The 16,177-nt window shown below is 45.2% G+C and overlaps 1 protein-coding gene across 1 annotated transcript in view; it reads left to right on the top strand.

Moving 5' to 3' along the window:
• crebbpa (CREB binding lysine acetyltransferase a) overlaps window positions 1-15,565 on the top strand; it is a 46,001-nt gene extending 30,436 nt beyond the window's left edge. The window contains 20 exon segments of the mRNA XM_087177795.1: window positions 103-315; window positions 714-1,013; window positions 1,340-1,519; window positions 2,158-2,329; window positions 3,965-4,083; window positions 4,210-4,449; window positions 4,782-4,874; window positions 5,783-5,859; window positions 6,850-6,906; window positions 7,693-7,770; window positions 7,866-7,933; window positions 8,415-8,565; window positions 9,571-9,717; window positions 9,818-9,931; window positions 10,084-10,249; window positions 10,510-10,677; window positions 11,013-11,174; window positions 11,323-11,604; window positions 11,860-13,404; window positions 13,407-15,565. Of these exon segments, the coding sequence (XP_087033921.1) occupies window positions 103-315; window positions 714-1,013; window positions 1,340-1,519; window positions 2,158-2,329; window positions 3,965-4,083; window positions 4,210-4,449; window positions 4,782-4,874; window positions 5,783-5,859; window positions 6,850-6,906; window positions 7,693-7,770; window positions 7,866-7,933; window positions 8,415-8,565; window positions 9,571-9,717; window positions 9,818-9,931; window positions 10,084-10,249; window positions 10,510-10,677; window positions 11,013-11,174; window positions 11,323-11,604; window positions 11,860-13,404; window positions 13,407-14,168 (5,094 nt within the window). The 3' untranslated portion in view covers window positions 14,169-15,565.
• The last annotated feature ends 612 nt before the right edge of the window (window positions 15,566-16,177 follow it).

Below are 16,177 nucleotides of genomic sequence, written 5' to 3'. Positions count from 1 at the left end.
TCAGTAATGTGATAGATCTTTGCGATGGTGTTTGGTCAGTAGAAATACTCAAAGAATTTCTGTTGCTATAGTCATAGTGACACTTGTTTTCCTGCCTTGTAGATGGGCATGTCTCCCTCCAGGATGCCCCAGGCCCAGGGCATGATGACTGGACATGGCGGTGGCAACATGGTGGGCCAGACGGCGAGCCAGGGACAATTTCTGGCTCAGACTCAGTTCCCTCCAGGATCTGCTGCAGTTGCTGCAACAGCCCCCATGAATGTCTCCGTGGGCCCTGGCATGGGTCAGCCACAGGCACAAGCTGCTGTCACCCAGGTGAGACACGAGGAAAGACGAGGAGTGTGTAACTGTAGTGAGCTTAAGTTGGACCACTGATTGGTTTGGTTATATTTGGTAATATTACCCCTTTAAGAAATGCTACAAAGTGCCAATTCCAACTAGCTGCTGTGGAACTAAACTCAAACTACTTTAACCAATCATACTACACACTAATTGCTCTTAAATTGTTCTTGTAACAATCACAAGGTGCCCTCTAAACCCCAAATTATGTGTGGTGTTGTGTTTGTATGTTTGATATTTCGACTGTATGCTTGTCTGCTTCTCGTTTGTGTGTGTGTGTGTGTGTGTGTGTGTGTGTGTGTGTGTGTGTGTGTGTGTGTGTGTGTGTGTTTGTTTGTCCGCCTTCCCGTTGTGTGTGTCCTTCTCTCCAGCAGCAGCAGCAGAGCGCTAACCTCCCCATGAATGCCCTTGGCCCCTCGCTGGGCCCTCAACTAGCCTCCTCCCAAACCCCTTTGCACTCCACGCCTCCGCCTGCTGCCTCCTCTGCCTCAACGGCTGGGGGGGCCACTAACCTGCCGCACCCCCAGCCCTCCAGCCGCAGCTCTACCCCCACCCTCCCTGGCCCCGCCCAAGCCCAGGGTGCCACCCCGCCCTGCCCCACCCAGCCCCAACCCCAGGCGGAGCTCCCCGCAGCAGCCCAGACGCAGCCCCCGCCTCAGCCCCCTACCACGCCGGTGAGACTGAGACCCTCCGCATGCCCTCCACTCTGAAACCCCCCCCTCCCTCCCCATGCAAACTCCCATCCCTCTGACTGCCATGTGTCAACCCGTCCCATCCACATCCACCTCTCTGTCTTAAAACCGCATCTTCACCATTCTTTGTAGCATCCATCACAATGGGAATGTTACATCTCTCAACTTAAGGGAGCAATGACATGAATATGAGAGGTGTTCATCTGTGTCATAGCTTCAGTTCTGCATGCAAAAAAGGGGTGTAGCTGTTGCACATAGCTCATATTTGTCTCTCTGTCTCTCCCTCCCTCCCTCCCTCTGTGTTTCAGCTGTCTCAGCCAGGAGCCAGTCTGGATAACCGAGTGCCCACGCCGGCCTCAGCCGCCAGCGCCGACCTGCACTCACAGCAGGTTGGAGCAGACCTTCCTGTCCAGGAGGTCAAAGCAGAGACGCACCACGACCAACAGGAGTTTGAAGCCGCTGGCGGCAAAACTGAGCCCAAGATGGAGGTGGGTTGGGGCTGCAAACCCCCTCTGTTGTCAGAATTGGAAATTTGACAACCACACACACTACATGCAACAATTGCATGTAACATTTCCAATGTTTCATCCACCCTGCGTTTTATTTATTTATTTATTTTTTATAAAATAAAGCTTATGTAGTTTGAACACCTTAATATCTTACTTTTATATGATACATTCATGTGTTTGATCAGAAATGCATGTACTTACCGATTGCCGTTACTCCCTTTGAATCACTGTAACACGTTTGATATTGTAGATCTCAAGTCTTTCATGTTGTTAATGTTTAAACATACTCCTGACTCCACGCTGTCAGTAGCCAGTGAGCTTATTTCTCTTTGGCAGCCATTAGCACCAAACTGTTGAATACATCAGGAGACTTGTTGATTGAGGAGCAAACCATCTTTTCTTCTGTGGATATTACCGCTGTTGGATAAGCATTTTGCAGGGTGGAGTCAAAGCAGTGGCTTCAGGGATGCACACACAAAGACAAACACAAAGACACACAATTAACCTTTTCCATATTAAAGTGATGAACGTTTGTGAAACAAATGCTATCTGTCATCAAACCCCTGTGAGGTTTAAAACATGACAGTTGTATAAGTCATTTGCCTGTTTGTCTTTAGACTGAGGACGACTCTGCTTCAACATTGGTGAAGAAGGAGGAGCCAGAGGAAAAGCCGGAGCCAATGGAGGTGGAGGAGAAAAAGCCGGAAATGAAGACAGAACCCAAAGAAGAGGAAGAGGGCGGGGCCAACAGCACAACCTCCTCATCCCCCTCTCAGTCACGGAGGAAAAGTGAGTCTGAAGCCAAGGGATGAATAAAACCAACTGTGAGACGGTCATGACTGCTTTTAAGTTTCGGTTAAACTTGTTATTACAGCATTACTAGTCTGATTTACTGCTTTGTTTATTAGTCAACAAGCCGTCTTTGATCAGCATTTTAATGAACTGGCTGTGCAGCTGTGCAGCTGCTAGTAGAATATCTTCGACAAATCATGATACCCACTTGAAAGTTTCCTAACACAATAATTCAATAATGATTGATTTGAGAGCAAGTAATAACGCGGGTTAAATTTAGAAACAATGAAAACTCTTGCACAGTTACGGAGTGAGTACTGCTGAATTACTGCAGACTTCCCACTTCCACAGTTGGTGTTAGTCAGACTAAACATTACAGTTACGTATGACGGTATCCTTTGACGTACTGTTCTGTTTCAGTTGTTTAATGACTAGAAACCGGTGATATAATACAGATCTCAAAATGCACCTGTTTTATGGACTACCAGGTAGTTCTCACTGAGTCTGTATTTGTGAAGGTGTGTCCTAAAATTATGTGACTGGGAATGAGACAAATATTTTGCACTTACTGTTTAAGTCAGGAAAAGTTAGTCACAGTAGCAGTTTTTCCCCAACTGTTTTTTTCTTTGTTCGCCTCATATTTAATGTATAGTAAACATTTTAAGTTATGTCTCTTTCTTTGTAACATGTGCCTGCACGATATGAGGAAAATCTGCGCTAATGCGATAATGTCGTTCAGTATTGAGGTGACGATATGACTACATATACAGTTCCTGTGTCATCCTCCACCATCATGCCAGCTAACCTCGCAGTCACCATCAAATTGACAGCACATCCCATGCATCCAGGGCTCCATCTGACAAGTCAGGTGTTTGCATGCTGAGTGTGAATGCAGGGGTCCCCCCCCCCAAATGTTTTGATGGCTTCTGTTGAGGTTGCAGCAGTGAGACTGTGTGGGTTCACTTAGTGGGTGCAGGTATATAGTGTTGTTACATTTATTTTATCTCATCAGTGCAGTACAGCTTGTTTGGTTCTTTATTGATACTCATTGTTTCTCATTATTATTATTAAAAAGATTTTTAAAAAGAATCAAAATTTAGAACAGGATTAGAATGAACAAAATTAGTCTGTAGAGCAGCAACAATAATGTTTACAGCAGCAGAGTCACAGTACGTGACTATCTCTGGAGACAAATGTAAAATGTCAGTAAAACTAAATAATATTCCTGACATGAAAGCACTGAGTGAAGCTGAATGAAGAACACAGACATCAGTCACTGTCAGTCATCTCCTCCATCCTCCTCCCTCTGCTGCAGGTAATGCTGCTAGAGAGGGGGTGGCTGCTGTCTCAGGCTGTAGCTATATTGTGCCAAATGAGGCTGCAGTCTACATACAGAAAGCTTTCCTTTTAGCTTGTTCATAACAGTTCACTATTAGCTTAACATTAGTGTGAAATGAACTGCTGTGGATGGGAACCATTGAAAAAGTAGCTTTTCTACATGATTAAAGCTTGTGAAACAGGTGGTGTGATGAAGGATGCTCATTCCCTTTTGCATTTTGACGGTGAAAATACAATTTATTGGTCAGCACCAGTGTAACACATTCCTTGTCTTATCATTGCTTCTTTTTTCAGTCTTTAAGCCAGAGGAGTTGCGCCAGGCTCTGATGCCGACCTTGGAGTCTCTCTACAGGCAGGACCCCGAGTCGCTGCCCTTCAGACAGCCAGTAGACCCCATGCTTCTCGGTATCCCGGTAGGTGGCACATATGCATTTGTCACTTAATGCTTTCAGTTTGATGGATGCATTTAATTCTGCTGCACTACTTTAGCTCTTTAGTCAGTAACACAAAGATCCCTTTATTCATCCTGCTCTCTCTAGGACTACTTTGACATTGTTAAGAACCCGATAGATCTGTCCACAATAAAGCGTAAGCTCGACACGGGGCAATACCAAGAGCCCTGGCAATATGTCGACGATGTCTGGCTGATGTTCAACAACGCCTGGCTCTACAACCGCAAGACGTCCCGTGTGTACAAGTACTGCTCCAAGCTGGCTGAAGTGTTTGAGTCAGAGATCGACCCTGTCATGCAGGGCCTGGGCTATTGCTGCGGGAGGAAGGTGAGATGGAGGGAGCAGACTACAGGGAAGTTAAAGAGACAGTAAATGGTTTAGGAAAGACTGAAAAAGCATTGATTCTGTCAGTCATAAATAGCTGTTGGCTGCCAAGTTACAAAAAATTCCATTTTAACTTCCGTTTTCACTCTTATATTCAGTTTGATAAAACGCTCAACAGCAGTGTTACTTAGTACCAGCATAGGTTTTACTTTCCCCCATGTGCTTGTGAATATTTTGGTATACACCCATCAGGCCTATTGATTTCCCTAATCTTGAAGGATTTGTTGAAAAAGTTTGAGTTTTCACCACCTTTGTCCTCTCGCTTGTGTCGACAGTACGAGTTTTCTCCTCAAACCCTCTGTTGTTATGGCAAGCAGCTCTGCACCATACCTACTGGAGGCACTTACTACAGTTACCAGAACAGGTACCTGTGTGTGTGTGTGTGTGTGTGTGTGTTTTTATAATGTTGCACTTGCAGGAATTAAGATCTCACTGAAGCATCTCAGACGTCACACATGCACAGTTGCTTATTAAGGGTTTTGATGGGCAATAAATGCATTCATTTGAAGTGTATTACCCTCCCCCTGCAGCCTGGGATCTGTCCCTCTGTAGCTCTAGAGGGACCACTGTGGTCCAGGCAGTACTGTCACAGCTACAGATTTAATGGCTCTGCCTCTTGGTCCTGGCACGGCATAAGACGACTAAATGGGTTTTGCTCACAACAACATTTATTAACTGCTAGGTTCTAGCATTGCATCCCATTCCATAAAGGGAAACACTCTGAAGACCCAAAAGAGCGTCAGACACTGAGCAAAGCAGAGTGTTTATTATTTTTTCTCTCCGCATCTATGAAGGGACTGAGTGAATTCAGGACGGCCGCCCTCTCTTGTGTGACAGATGAAAATATAACGCTTTGGTGAAGGCCACATACAGCAGTGCCCATCTTTGCCTTTTTCCTCTCAGTTGAAAGCCAGCCGATAACGATTTACACCATGTTCCCTTGCACCCCCTGCTGTATAAACTGTGTATTTGCAGCCCTTTTTTCACACTTTGACTGGACACTTTGAGAGCAGAGTAGCACAGCAGCACTAGTGAAACAGCACAGCTTGACAGACAGCATGAGGCTCCTGCAGCGCAGTCCATTTACACTCTCAATGGGAGCTCAGAGATTCTGCGCTCTCTATTATAAAACATAAGAGACAAGTGTTATTTTGTGCATAGTTGTTTTGGACACACATGAACAAATAGCTGAATACTAAACATTGAAATTCAGTGGACAAGCGCATTTAAATGTTCTGCTGTGTTTATAGTGTTGAATGTGTTTTGTTTCAGGTACCATTTCTGTGAGAAGTGCTTCAATGAGATCCAGGGGGAGAGTGTGACGTTAGGAGATGATCCTGCACAGCCACAAACGTAAGTAAACTGGCTATTGATATATCCACTACAAAAAACAAAAAAAAACAACACACATTGCGTGAGGAGACCTCTGCTGTTTTTATTATTTGTGGAACTTTTCAAATTATTTTTTTTAACAGCAAAGGGAAATGTCCCTCACTCATTAGAGTACCAGGTCAGATTCAGGAAGGCGACTATGTTTAACAACAGCTGTGGCCGGAGGCATTACCTTTCAGGTTCATCCATCCCATTTCTGTGAACACAGTAACGCATTGAGGGAATTTCCTCAAATTGGGCACAAACATTCACTTGGACTCATGGATGAACTGATTTAGATTTTGGTGGTCAAAGGTCAAGGTCACTGTGACCTCACACAACACGCTTTTGCCATAACACAAAAATTCATACGCTAAATGCGAACAAATACATTTTATTGCGTTTTATTAAATTCCCTCAGTCTTCCCTTCTTATGAGTCTGGACAGACGTGGATGTAAATTGCAACTTGACTGGTTGGTGGAGGCATATAACCGTGAGGCAGTAATTCTAGTTCTTCATGTCTCATTGTATTTTACAACCTGAGCCAAGAAACATTACTGTTACGCTCCCAGCATCGAACAAAGTGCTTGTCCTTCAGTTTCTAATAAGATATCGAGAATGTCTCCAGCTGTTAGAAACATGTCATTGTTGCATGTTGCTTGCATGGTGTTAATCTAAAATGTGACTTCATATTGACTTCCATCAATGCACATATTCCATGAACAGTGCATTAGCGGTTTTTAGATGCTTAGTATTTATGAAACCGCACTGAGTAACAGTCCACATGCCCGCACGTTGACTTTCAAGGCCATTTTTTGTAGTATTGTGTTTAAATTGTTACCATGACTCAGCCAGCAATGAGAAACACACAGAGCTGAGAACTGAAAAACTGTTAGTGTGTGTGTATGTGTGTGGTATTTCCTACTGACTGTCCCCTTTCTTTTCCTCCCGTCTCTCCCCTAACTCTTCAGGATGATCTCAAAAGACCAGTTTGAACGGAAGAAGAATGATGTCCTCGACCCTGAACCGTAAGTAGACACAAATCCCACACCCTTTTAATGAGAGGACAACACTGACAGAGAGCACATTCTTTCTGTTCTTCCTTTCTAGAAGTTGGTTTCATTTGTGTTGAATAATCATTTTACTTGTGTTTCCTACTTTTGTGTTCCGGATCACATCTTTAAAAGTTATTTTCTGCCATCCACATCTGGCTTTGTTTTTGTGCCTTTGGTGCACAGTCTGCATATTTTCTCTGGAGCTCTCTGATCAATCACTTCGGTTCCAGTTGAGCCCCAGGGCAACTCAGCAACGCCACCTACTGAGTGGAACTCAAAACTCTGTGCGTCCAACGAGAGATTTTCCATCAGAGAGCACAGGCCCTGAGTACTTTGACATGCAGTGATTGCCTTTCTCATTGCCGTTGTGATTTATTGCTAAAGAAGATGCAGAATACTTACTAAACCTCCAACAAAGGCGCACTTGCATTGGCTGGCTTGCAAGTGCGTAACGACTGGAGGAACATTAACCTGAATGGAGATGTTTGTGTTGCTTGCTGTTTGAGCAGTTGAGATATCAACATTCATACAAATGAAGGCCATCGGACACATCACTTGTAGCGTTTTGAGAGCTGGAACTATGTTTTTACATTAGTGCTTCATGTGCATGAAAATTCTCAGTCACCCATGTCAGAGCAGTGCACTGGATGGTGCGGTTGCCCTTTGTTTAATACTGCTAGATTTAGCATTTTGAACATTCGGCCTACTTTCTGTCTGGAAATGTGTCACGTCTCATATATTTGTTTTCTTTTTCTTCAGGTTTGTTGAATGTAAAGATTGTGGACGAAAAATGCACCAGATATGCGTCTTACACTACGAAGTCATTTGGCCGTCTGGGTGAGATGTCAAACTTGACTTTTTTTTTTTTTTTTGCATATTTTACGTACTAACTGTAACATAAGTTTGACTTCTCCCTCTCTTTCTCGTTCCAGATTCATTTGTGACAACTGTTTGAAGAAGAGTGCAAAAACACGGAAAGAAAACAAGTTCTCTGCAAAAAGTTAGTGCTCCTCTTGTTGCTTAAAAATGACTAAAAGGATCCAAATATTTGCAGATTATTTTTTGCTCAGTCGACTAATCAATTAATTGACTAATTGCTGCTGCAAGTGTAATATTTGTATACTTAAATCTTCTTGATCCAGCTTTCACTGTAATTTGTGTCAGTGGTTCCCTGCAGTAACGGCTTTGTTGTTGTTTTTGTTTTTGGCCTTGTGGTTTCACTGGTCTTCTCAGGTGTTTATGGCCCTGGAGAACATATCTGACCTTTATGGCACATGGTGCTGACAGATGTGAGCTCTCGTTGTCTCACATAAAACAATCACTAGTGTCACATTCGTCAGTTCTCTTTGCTTTCCTCTTGCTTAACTTGACGGCTACTGCAGGTTGTGTTAGATGTGTTATAACCATTTCTTTTCTTTCATCCTGGAAAGTCAACAGAGCCGACAGTTATGAAAAATTTCTCCTGTGTTTGCTCACTGTAGGGCTGCAGTCGACACGATTGGGAATGTACATAGAGGACCGTGTGAATAAATACTTGAAGAGACAGAACCACCCAGAGGCCGGGGAGGTGTTTGTGCGAGTGGTGGCGAGCTCCGACAAAACGGTGGATGTTAAACCAGGCATGAAAGCCAGGTGAGAGCATCACTGACCGCAGGAAGACGGGAGGTCAGGGTGACGATGTTTAAAATGAGATTTTGATCTAGAGTTCTCCATTCAGGACCAATACAGTCTCCACCTTAAAATTAATGTATGCTTTGTTTTGTTAAACATTGCTATTACTTTATAGTTTATATTACTTGATTATTATTTATTATTTGTCAACTAAAAAAGAAGATTAGTGAGGCCATAATGTTGTAGACAACCAAAAACCTAGACTTTGATTTGTAGATGCACTAGTACAACTCGTATTTGTCCTGAGCTTATTTTTATTGTCCCCGCCATACAAAGCTCAATGCCCTCCATAAAGCTTTTATACCACTGAGTGTTTGTGGAACCTGCATGTTTGACAAGATGGAGTGTACACCCTCCCTGAGTACCTCAGAGCGTTGTTTACCGTTTCCTTACACAAGATCAAAGTCTGCAATGCTCGTCCCATCCTCGCAGGGAGGTGGCCCTCATCCAAGAATCTGTTATCCTCAGGTGGACTGATTTAAGGCTGTTTGCTTTTTATTGACTCAAGGCCACTTGGCTTGAATTGTCCCATTATGTTCCTGAGGGTCTCTAAAACCAGCGACACACAAAGAAACATCTCAGACAGCTTGTGACTCTTGTTTCCTGGAAGCCTTTAAATTCACAATTAAATGGGGGGGGCTTTTTAAACTGTTATTATAATTTTTTATGTACTATAATATGTGCCTATGAAATACTTTGTCTTAGAATTTTGTTTTGAGATGTTTTGTGGTAACATACCTTTACCCACTGCCTAAATAAAGTATCATAAAAAGATCTGCAGCTTTGCACAGTCCACACATTTGTGTAGTTTTCAGAGCAGCCCTTCTGAACTTCATACTGCCTCCAGATGTCTTGTTTGCATGTTTTAGTTTGCATTAACCAAAGGCCAAATATCACAAAATATTTTAGCTTCTTGTGTAGATCAGGACATCTTCACACATTTTAATACTTTTTTTATTGCAACAGGTTTGTGGACACGGGTGAAATGCCTGAGGCCTTTCCCTACAGAACCAAAGCACTTTTCGCCTTTGAGGAGATTGACGGTGTGGACGTTTGCTTCTTTGGCATGCATGTGCAGGAGTATGGCTCCGAGTGCCCATTCCCCAACACTAGGTCTGTACTCCTAATTATTCCACGTAGTATGTGGTAAAAGAGAAATGACATTTTATCTCACCTGTGAAATTTACCATGTATCCTCTCTCCACCTCTGCAGACGGGTCTACATATCATACCTTGACAGTATTCACTTCTTCAGACCTCGGATTCTACGAACAGCAGTATACCACGAGATCCTCATCGGCTATCTAGAATATGTCAAGAAACTCGGGTAAGCCTTGCCCTTCTCTTCTTTCTGCTTCACCTCTTGAAAGCTTACAACATGGACAAGAGTCTTGGGGATCCAGTTATAGGCCAACAGATATTCTAACCTTTACACTGTCTCTCTGGTCTGATGTTTGGTGTGTGTGCGCGCCTCGTCAGGTACGCCCAGGGCCACATCTGGGCATGCCCTCCCAGTGAAGGAGACGACTACATCTTCCATTGCCATCCTCCTGATCAGAAGATCCCCAAGCCGAAGAGGCTGCAGGAATGGTATAGAAAGATGCTGGACAAGGCGTTTGCAGAGAGGATCCTGCATGACTACAAGGTAAGATGGAGAACATTTCTTTCAAAAAGGCCAAAAAAGGCTTACCTCTGAATATGCAGTCTGTAAATTTAGAGCAAAGAGCAAATTTGCCTCTGCATTCAAATCTTTGATTAGTTTGTTGAGGGAGTCTTGTTTCGGTTCTGATCTACTTTGTACTTGTACCACACAAAACATGTAAAAGTTACATGTTTGATCACTGAAAACAAGCAAAATACATTTTTAAAGTTTTCAACATTTAATGTGTTTTCTTCTCCTCTCAGGACATCTTCAAACAGGCCACTGAGGACCGACTGACCAGCGCCAATGAGCTGCCTTACTTTGAAGGTGACTTCTGGCCCAATGTGCTGGAGGAGAGCATCAAGGAGCTGGAGCAGGAGGAGGAGGAGAGGAAGAAAGAGGAGAACACAGCTGCCTCTGAAACTCCTGAGGTTAGAACTTTGTATCATGGTTTAATGATGTTGTATTAGGGTAGATATGAATTCACAACTTCACTGTTTAGTCATGTATTATCATCTTTGACAGCCATTTTGCCCTTAAAAGTTTCTATAGATTGATTATTGGAATATTGTTTTCAACACCTTTTGAATCAAGTTTGATTCATTTTAATGATCTCTAATGAGAAGTTGGGTTAAGGTGGCAATGAGCAACACAGTAACCTGGGGAAACACAAGGCCATCTTTTTAAGATGACAAAAGTCAATAATCAAATGGTGAGAAAATGTAATCATTTAATATGCGATTCTCTTTATTATCTGTCGTTACAGGGTACGCCAGGCGACAGCAAAAATGCAAAGAAGAAAAACAACAAGAAGACGAATAAAAACAAGAGCAGCGTGAGCCGAGCCAATAAGAAGAAGCCTGGGATGCCGAATGTAGCTAATGACTTGTCCCAGAAACTATACGCCACCATGGAGAAGCACAAAGAGGTCAGACTTGTTTTGTTTTTATATTGTTAACTTGCAATATTAAAAGCTGTTTATTTGGGGTATTTTTGTATTAGATGGTGAGAAATTGTTTGATTATTAAAAAATGTTTGTTTCCTCACCATTTGATTCCATTCTCTGTCTGCTGAAGGTGTTCTTTGTGATCCACCTCCATTCTGGTCCCATGGTGAACACCCTGCCGCCCATTGCTGACCCCGACCCCTTGCTCTCCTGTGACCTGATGGACGGCCGCGATGCCTTCCTGACTCTGGCCAGGGACAAGCACTGGGAGTTCAGCTCCCTGAGAAGGTGCAAGTGGAGCACCATGTGCATGCTGGTTGAGTTGCACAACCAGGGACAGGACCGCTTTGTCTACACTTGTAACGAGTGCAAGCATCATGTGGAGACACGCTGGCACTGCACTGTGTGTGAGGTGAGTCGCTGCAATTACTGCATTGTGCTGCGTTTTTACACTGGGATTTTCGCGTGTCTGAAACAGTAAGACTCACACCGTGAAAGACACTTGTAATTGGACGTCTGTCAGTTTTTACAAACATAAAGATGAATGTGGAATGAAATGGATGAACTAGATAAAACAGATTATTTGTGAAACTTAAGATAATTATTTTTATCAGACTTTTTGAGACTCTTGTTAATGACTGCGCCCCCTCTCTCTCCCTTTCCTCAGGACTTTGATCTTTGCATCAATTGTTATAACACAAAGGGCCACGAGCATCCGATGGTGAAGTGGGGCCTCGGCCTGGACGACGACAGCAACAGCCAGAGCGGAGAGGCCTCCAAGAGCCCACAGGAGAGCCGACGCCTGAGTATCCAACGCTGCATCCAGTCCCTGGTCCATGCTTGTCAGTGTCGCAATGCCAACTGCTCTCTGCCGTCCTGCCAGAAGATGAAGCGCGTTGTTCAGCACACCAAGGGCTGCAAGCGCAAAACCAACGGTGGCTGCCCTGTGTGCAAGCAGCTTATTGCTTTATGCTGTTACCACGCAAAGCACTGTCAGGAGAACAAGTGTCCTGTCCCGTTCTGCCTGAACATCAAGCACAAGCTTCGCCAGCAGCAGCTGCAGCACAGGCTCCAGCAGGCCCAGCTGATGAGGAGAAGAATGGCCACCATGCAAGGCAGAACCATGCCGCTGCCGTCCCCACCGGCCTCAGCTGCACCCAGTACTCCCACTTCGCATACCCAGCCCAACACTCCCCAGACACCGCAGCAGCCACTTTCCAACCAGCCACAGACCCCCAACTCGGCAGGCGTCATGTCCCCTTCTTTCCCCAACACACCTCGCAATGGGCAGCCTCAAGCACCGGTGTCCCAGGGCAAGCCTGGGCCCCAGGCCTCCCCTCTACACCAGCAGCAGTCCCCTCTCCCCCAGCCACCCCAGCCACCTCAGCAGCTACAGCAGCAGCCTCCCCTTGCTGCAGTCAAGATGGCACGGCACATCGAGATGATGGCACAGGCCCAGCAGAACCAGCAGAACTACCGGGTCAACATGAACGGCTTGCCAATGAACCCCCAGCAACCACAGCAGCGCATGACCGGACCAATGCAGCCACCCATGCAAATGGTGCCAGGACCCCGGGGACCACAGGTCATGCAACCTGGCATGGCTCCAGGACAGTGGCCTGGAGCTGCAGGGCCTATGCAGGCAGCTCAGACTCAACAACCAGGCCTTGTCCCAGGCCAGACCCCACAACAGGCCATGACCATGCAGCGAGCCATGATGCCTCCAGGGCAGCAACCTCAGGGCCAGAGGATGCTGATACCACAGCAACCCGGTGCCCGGCCACAAACACCCCAGAGACCTGGCGCTATAGCCCCCAACGCCCTGCAGGACCTTCTGCGCACCCTCAAGTCTCCCAGCTCACCCCAGCAGCAGCAGCAAGTCCTCAACATCCTCAAATCAAACCCTCAGCTAATGGCTGCTTTCATCAAACAGCGAACAGCCAAGTACCATGCCAACCAGCCGCAGCAACAGCAGCAGCAACAAACAGGTCAGCAACAACAGCCCGGCATGCCAACAATGCAGACCATGGCCATGCCAGGAGGGGCGGTGCAGAGGCCGGGGATGCCCCCGCAGCAGCCCCAGCAGCCTCCTGCGCAGGGCATGGCAGCATTAGGGGCTCAAGGGCAGCTGCTGAATGCACCACACAACACCAACCCCCAGATCCAGGAGCTCTACCGTCGGCAGCTCTTAAGACAACAGCAGCAGCAACAGCACAGCAGCAGCAGCAGCAGCAACAGCAGCAACAGCAGGGAGTGATGCCTCAGGGCCACCCCGGCCAGTTCCCTGCACAGACGCAGGGTACGGCAGCTACATACTCCCAGCTCCGTATGCAGCAACAGCAGCAGCAGATTGCCATGCAGGCAGGCGCAGGAGCAGCTGGGGGACCCATGGGCCAGCTCCCGCCCATGGCTCAGATGGCCCAGCCCGGCATGGGGATGGACTCCACCCAGAACTTGCTGCATCAGCGAATGCTCCAGCAGCAACAGCAGCAGCAGCAGCAACTTCCCCAGCAGCAGCAGGTCCTCAAGCAACAGATAGGCTCCCCTGCCCAGCCCAGCCCAATGAGCCCCCAGACTCATTTGCTGGCTGGCCAACCCCAGGGTGGAGCCCACCTCCCCGGCCAGCCCGCACTTGCCAACGCCCTCAGCAACCAGGTCCGTTCACCCGCGCCCGTCCAGTCCCCCTGTCCGCCTTCACAACAGCAGCCGCAGCCGCCACATTCCAGTCCCTCACCGCAGGTCCAGAACCAGCCCCAGCCCTCGCCGCAGCACCCGCCTCCACCACACTCGGGTTCCCCCCACCCGGGACTCGGGGGCCCGCTGCAGTCCATGGAGCAGGGACACTTGGGGACACCAGAACAGAGTGCCATGCTACCGCAGCTTAACACACCCAACAGAGGGGGGCTGAACAGTGACTTGGGGATGGTGGGAGATGCTACAGGGGACACTCTGGAGAAGTTTGTAGAGGGATTGTAGCATTTCTGCTGGGAACTAAAAAAACTAAAAACTAAAAAAAAACACAATCTCGCTCCCAGGGACCCACCTTCCCACTCCTTCCTCCCAGTTTCCCCCTCGGACTCTGTATGGCGTTAGAGGGCTTTGTTTGTTCTTTCTAAGATTGAGAACAGTTTTTTGTACTGACATGTAAAAAACTTCAGTTGTTGTAAAAAGAAAAAAGGAAATTTGGTCGAGGAAAAAAACAAAACAAAAAAAAAAGTCAACACTTCTAGGGAATGAAATTGTTTCCTAAACCCAGATGGAAGGGTATTTCTTCCTTAGGATGTTGAGGGATTTGCAAGTTGCTTCTTAAATGAAATTTAAATCACAAAGAATATATTTTTTGGTTGAGACCAAATGTGTTCAATACTCAATTTATTTTTGGTTTGTTTTTGGTATGTTTTCATGCCTTTCTCATTTTTCTTTTTTTTTCTTTTTTTTTTTTTTTTTTTTTTTTTTTTTTTTTAAGAAAATGTACAATTGCATTATATTATTCATATCTTTTTATTTTGTACCTTTGGAAAAAAAAACGTAAAGCATTTTTGTGTTGAAAATGTAAAATAATTTGTCTGGGAATTGGGCCAGGTTTTTGTTCTCTTCTCAAACTGTCATTCCTGGCAATTGTACTCTAGTGTTGTACCATTACTCCAAGATGATGCGTTCAGGGACAGAGACTGCTCCCTTCCTCTTTGTGTGTATGAAGAGCACTCAGTTGTATTAAAATAGGAAATGGACTGCGCCAGGTTGTGTATACACGGGCATGTATGCAGGCACACATGAAGACACTGACACAAACCCTCACAGTCACTAAGAGAAACACAGCTCCGACTGGTTTCACCAACACAGACAACAAGGACTGCAGCCTACATCTCAGTGGCCTGGAATTTGGAAAAATCTGTCTTGCAGGTGTAGAAAATTGTTGCTTTGACATTAAAACAATTTGTCATACTTTTTTGTCATACAAATGTTGTAAAGTGTAAAGAGAGTGTGAGAAAGAGACCAGCCCCCTAAGCTGAGGTGGAATGATCACCGGTTGTTTGTAGGCCACATCTTGGATGACGCCCCATCCTCTGAATTTTACACTAAGTTGTGTGTTATCTAGAGATGAAGGGCACATTTGAGATTCACCCTGAGGAAAAATAAATGTTATATCAACCCTTGTTCCTCTCTCACAAAAACTTGAATTGGGGGGATTTACTTTTTCTCCTATTGTAAATCAAGTTATTAAGCAAAATACTATAAATATAAGGAAGAGAGAATGAAATCACTGTATAAACTGGTAAAAGACTCATTTCTTACTTATATACCATATTGTTAAATAAACTGTGTGCAACAGAAGAACTCCAGTACTCTGTTGACTAAATAATGAGGCATCACTCCTCCTGTTGGTTTGTGTTCATTTGTTTCAACTCAGCAGTGTTTTGTCGTCCGCTCACCAGCAAGTCTGGAGAAACAATAGTGATGGAGGTCAGAAAAGTGTTTCTCAACCATGCGAGTCAGGTTGAAGACCTGTGTCTGCACAATTAATGAACCCTTTTCTTTTGAGGTCACTGTACATCTGTTCTCCACCTGAAGTTCTACAGATTGTGAGTTTGCAAGTGTTGTCACAGTTGTGATAGTTGACATGTAGTGATGCAGCACTTCTCAGATAGAGCTCACAGTTCAGAAACTAGGAAAAGGTCACCTCAGTATGTTTTGCATCTCTTAGTTGCAGGGATGTGGTGAACAGTAAACGTCTTACTTGTTTCTTCACCTTTATTTGAGAGTTCACCCACTTACAATGTGTAAAGCATTAGTCAGCTCTGCTCGAGTCTCAAGTAAAGAGAACATCTAACTTTAGAAAACCCCACTCAGAAGTTTAGTCGCAGACTTTGTCAATCACATTAGTTAAGCACCTGCAACACAACAAATATTTTCAACATACAGAATATCAGGCTTGTGTTTATCAAACCTCCAAGAATGACACCCCCTTGAGAGTAAAATATGTT

The sequence above is a fragment of the Seriola lalandi genome, unplaced genomic scaffold, assembly GCF_002814215.2.
Source record: "Seriola lalandi dorsalis isolate HSWRI2012SDOR001 ecotype SW California unplaced genomic scaffold, Sedor1 jcf7180002054654, whole genome shotgun sequence".
Taxonomy (NCBI): domain Eukaryota; kingdom Metazoa; phylum Chordata; class Actinopteri; order Carangiformes; family Carangidae; genus Seriola; species Seriola lalandi.
This window is presented reverse-complemented; position numbering and strand designations above follow the sequence as displayed.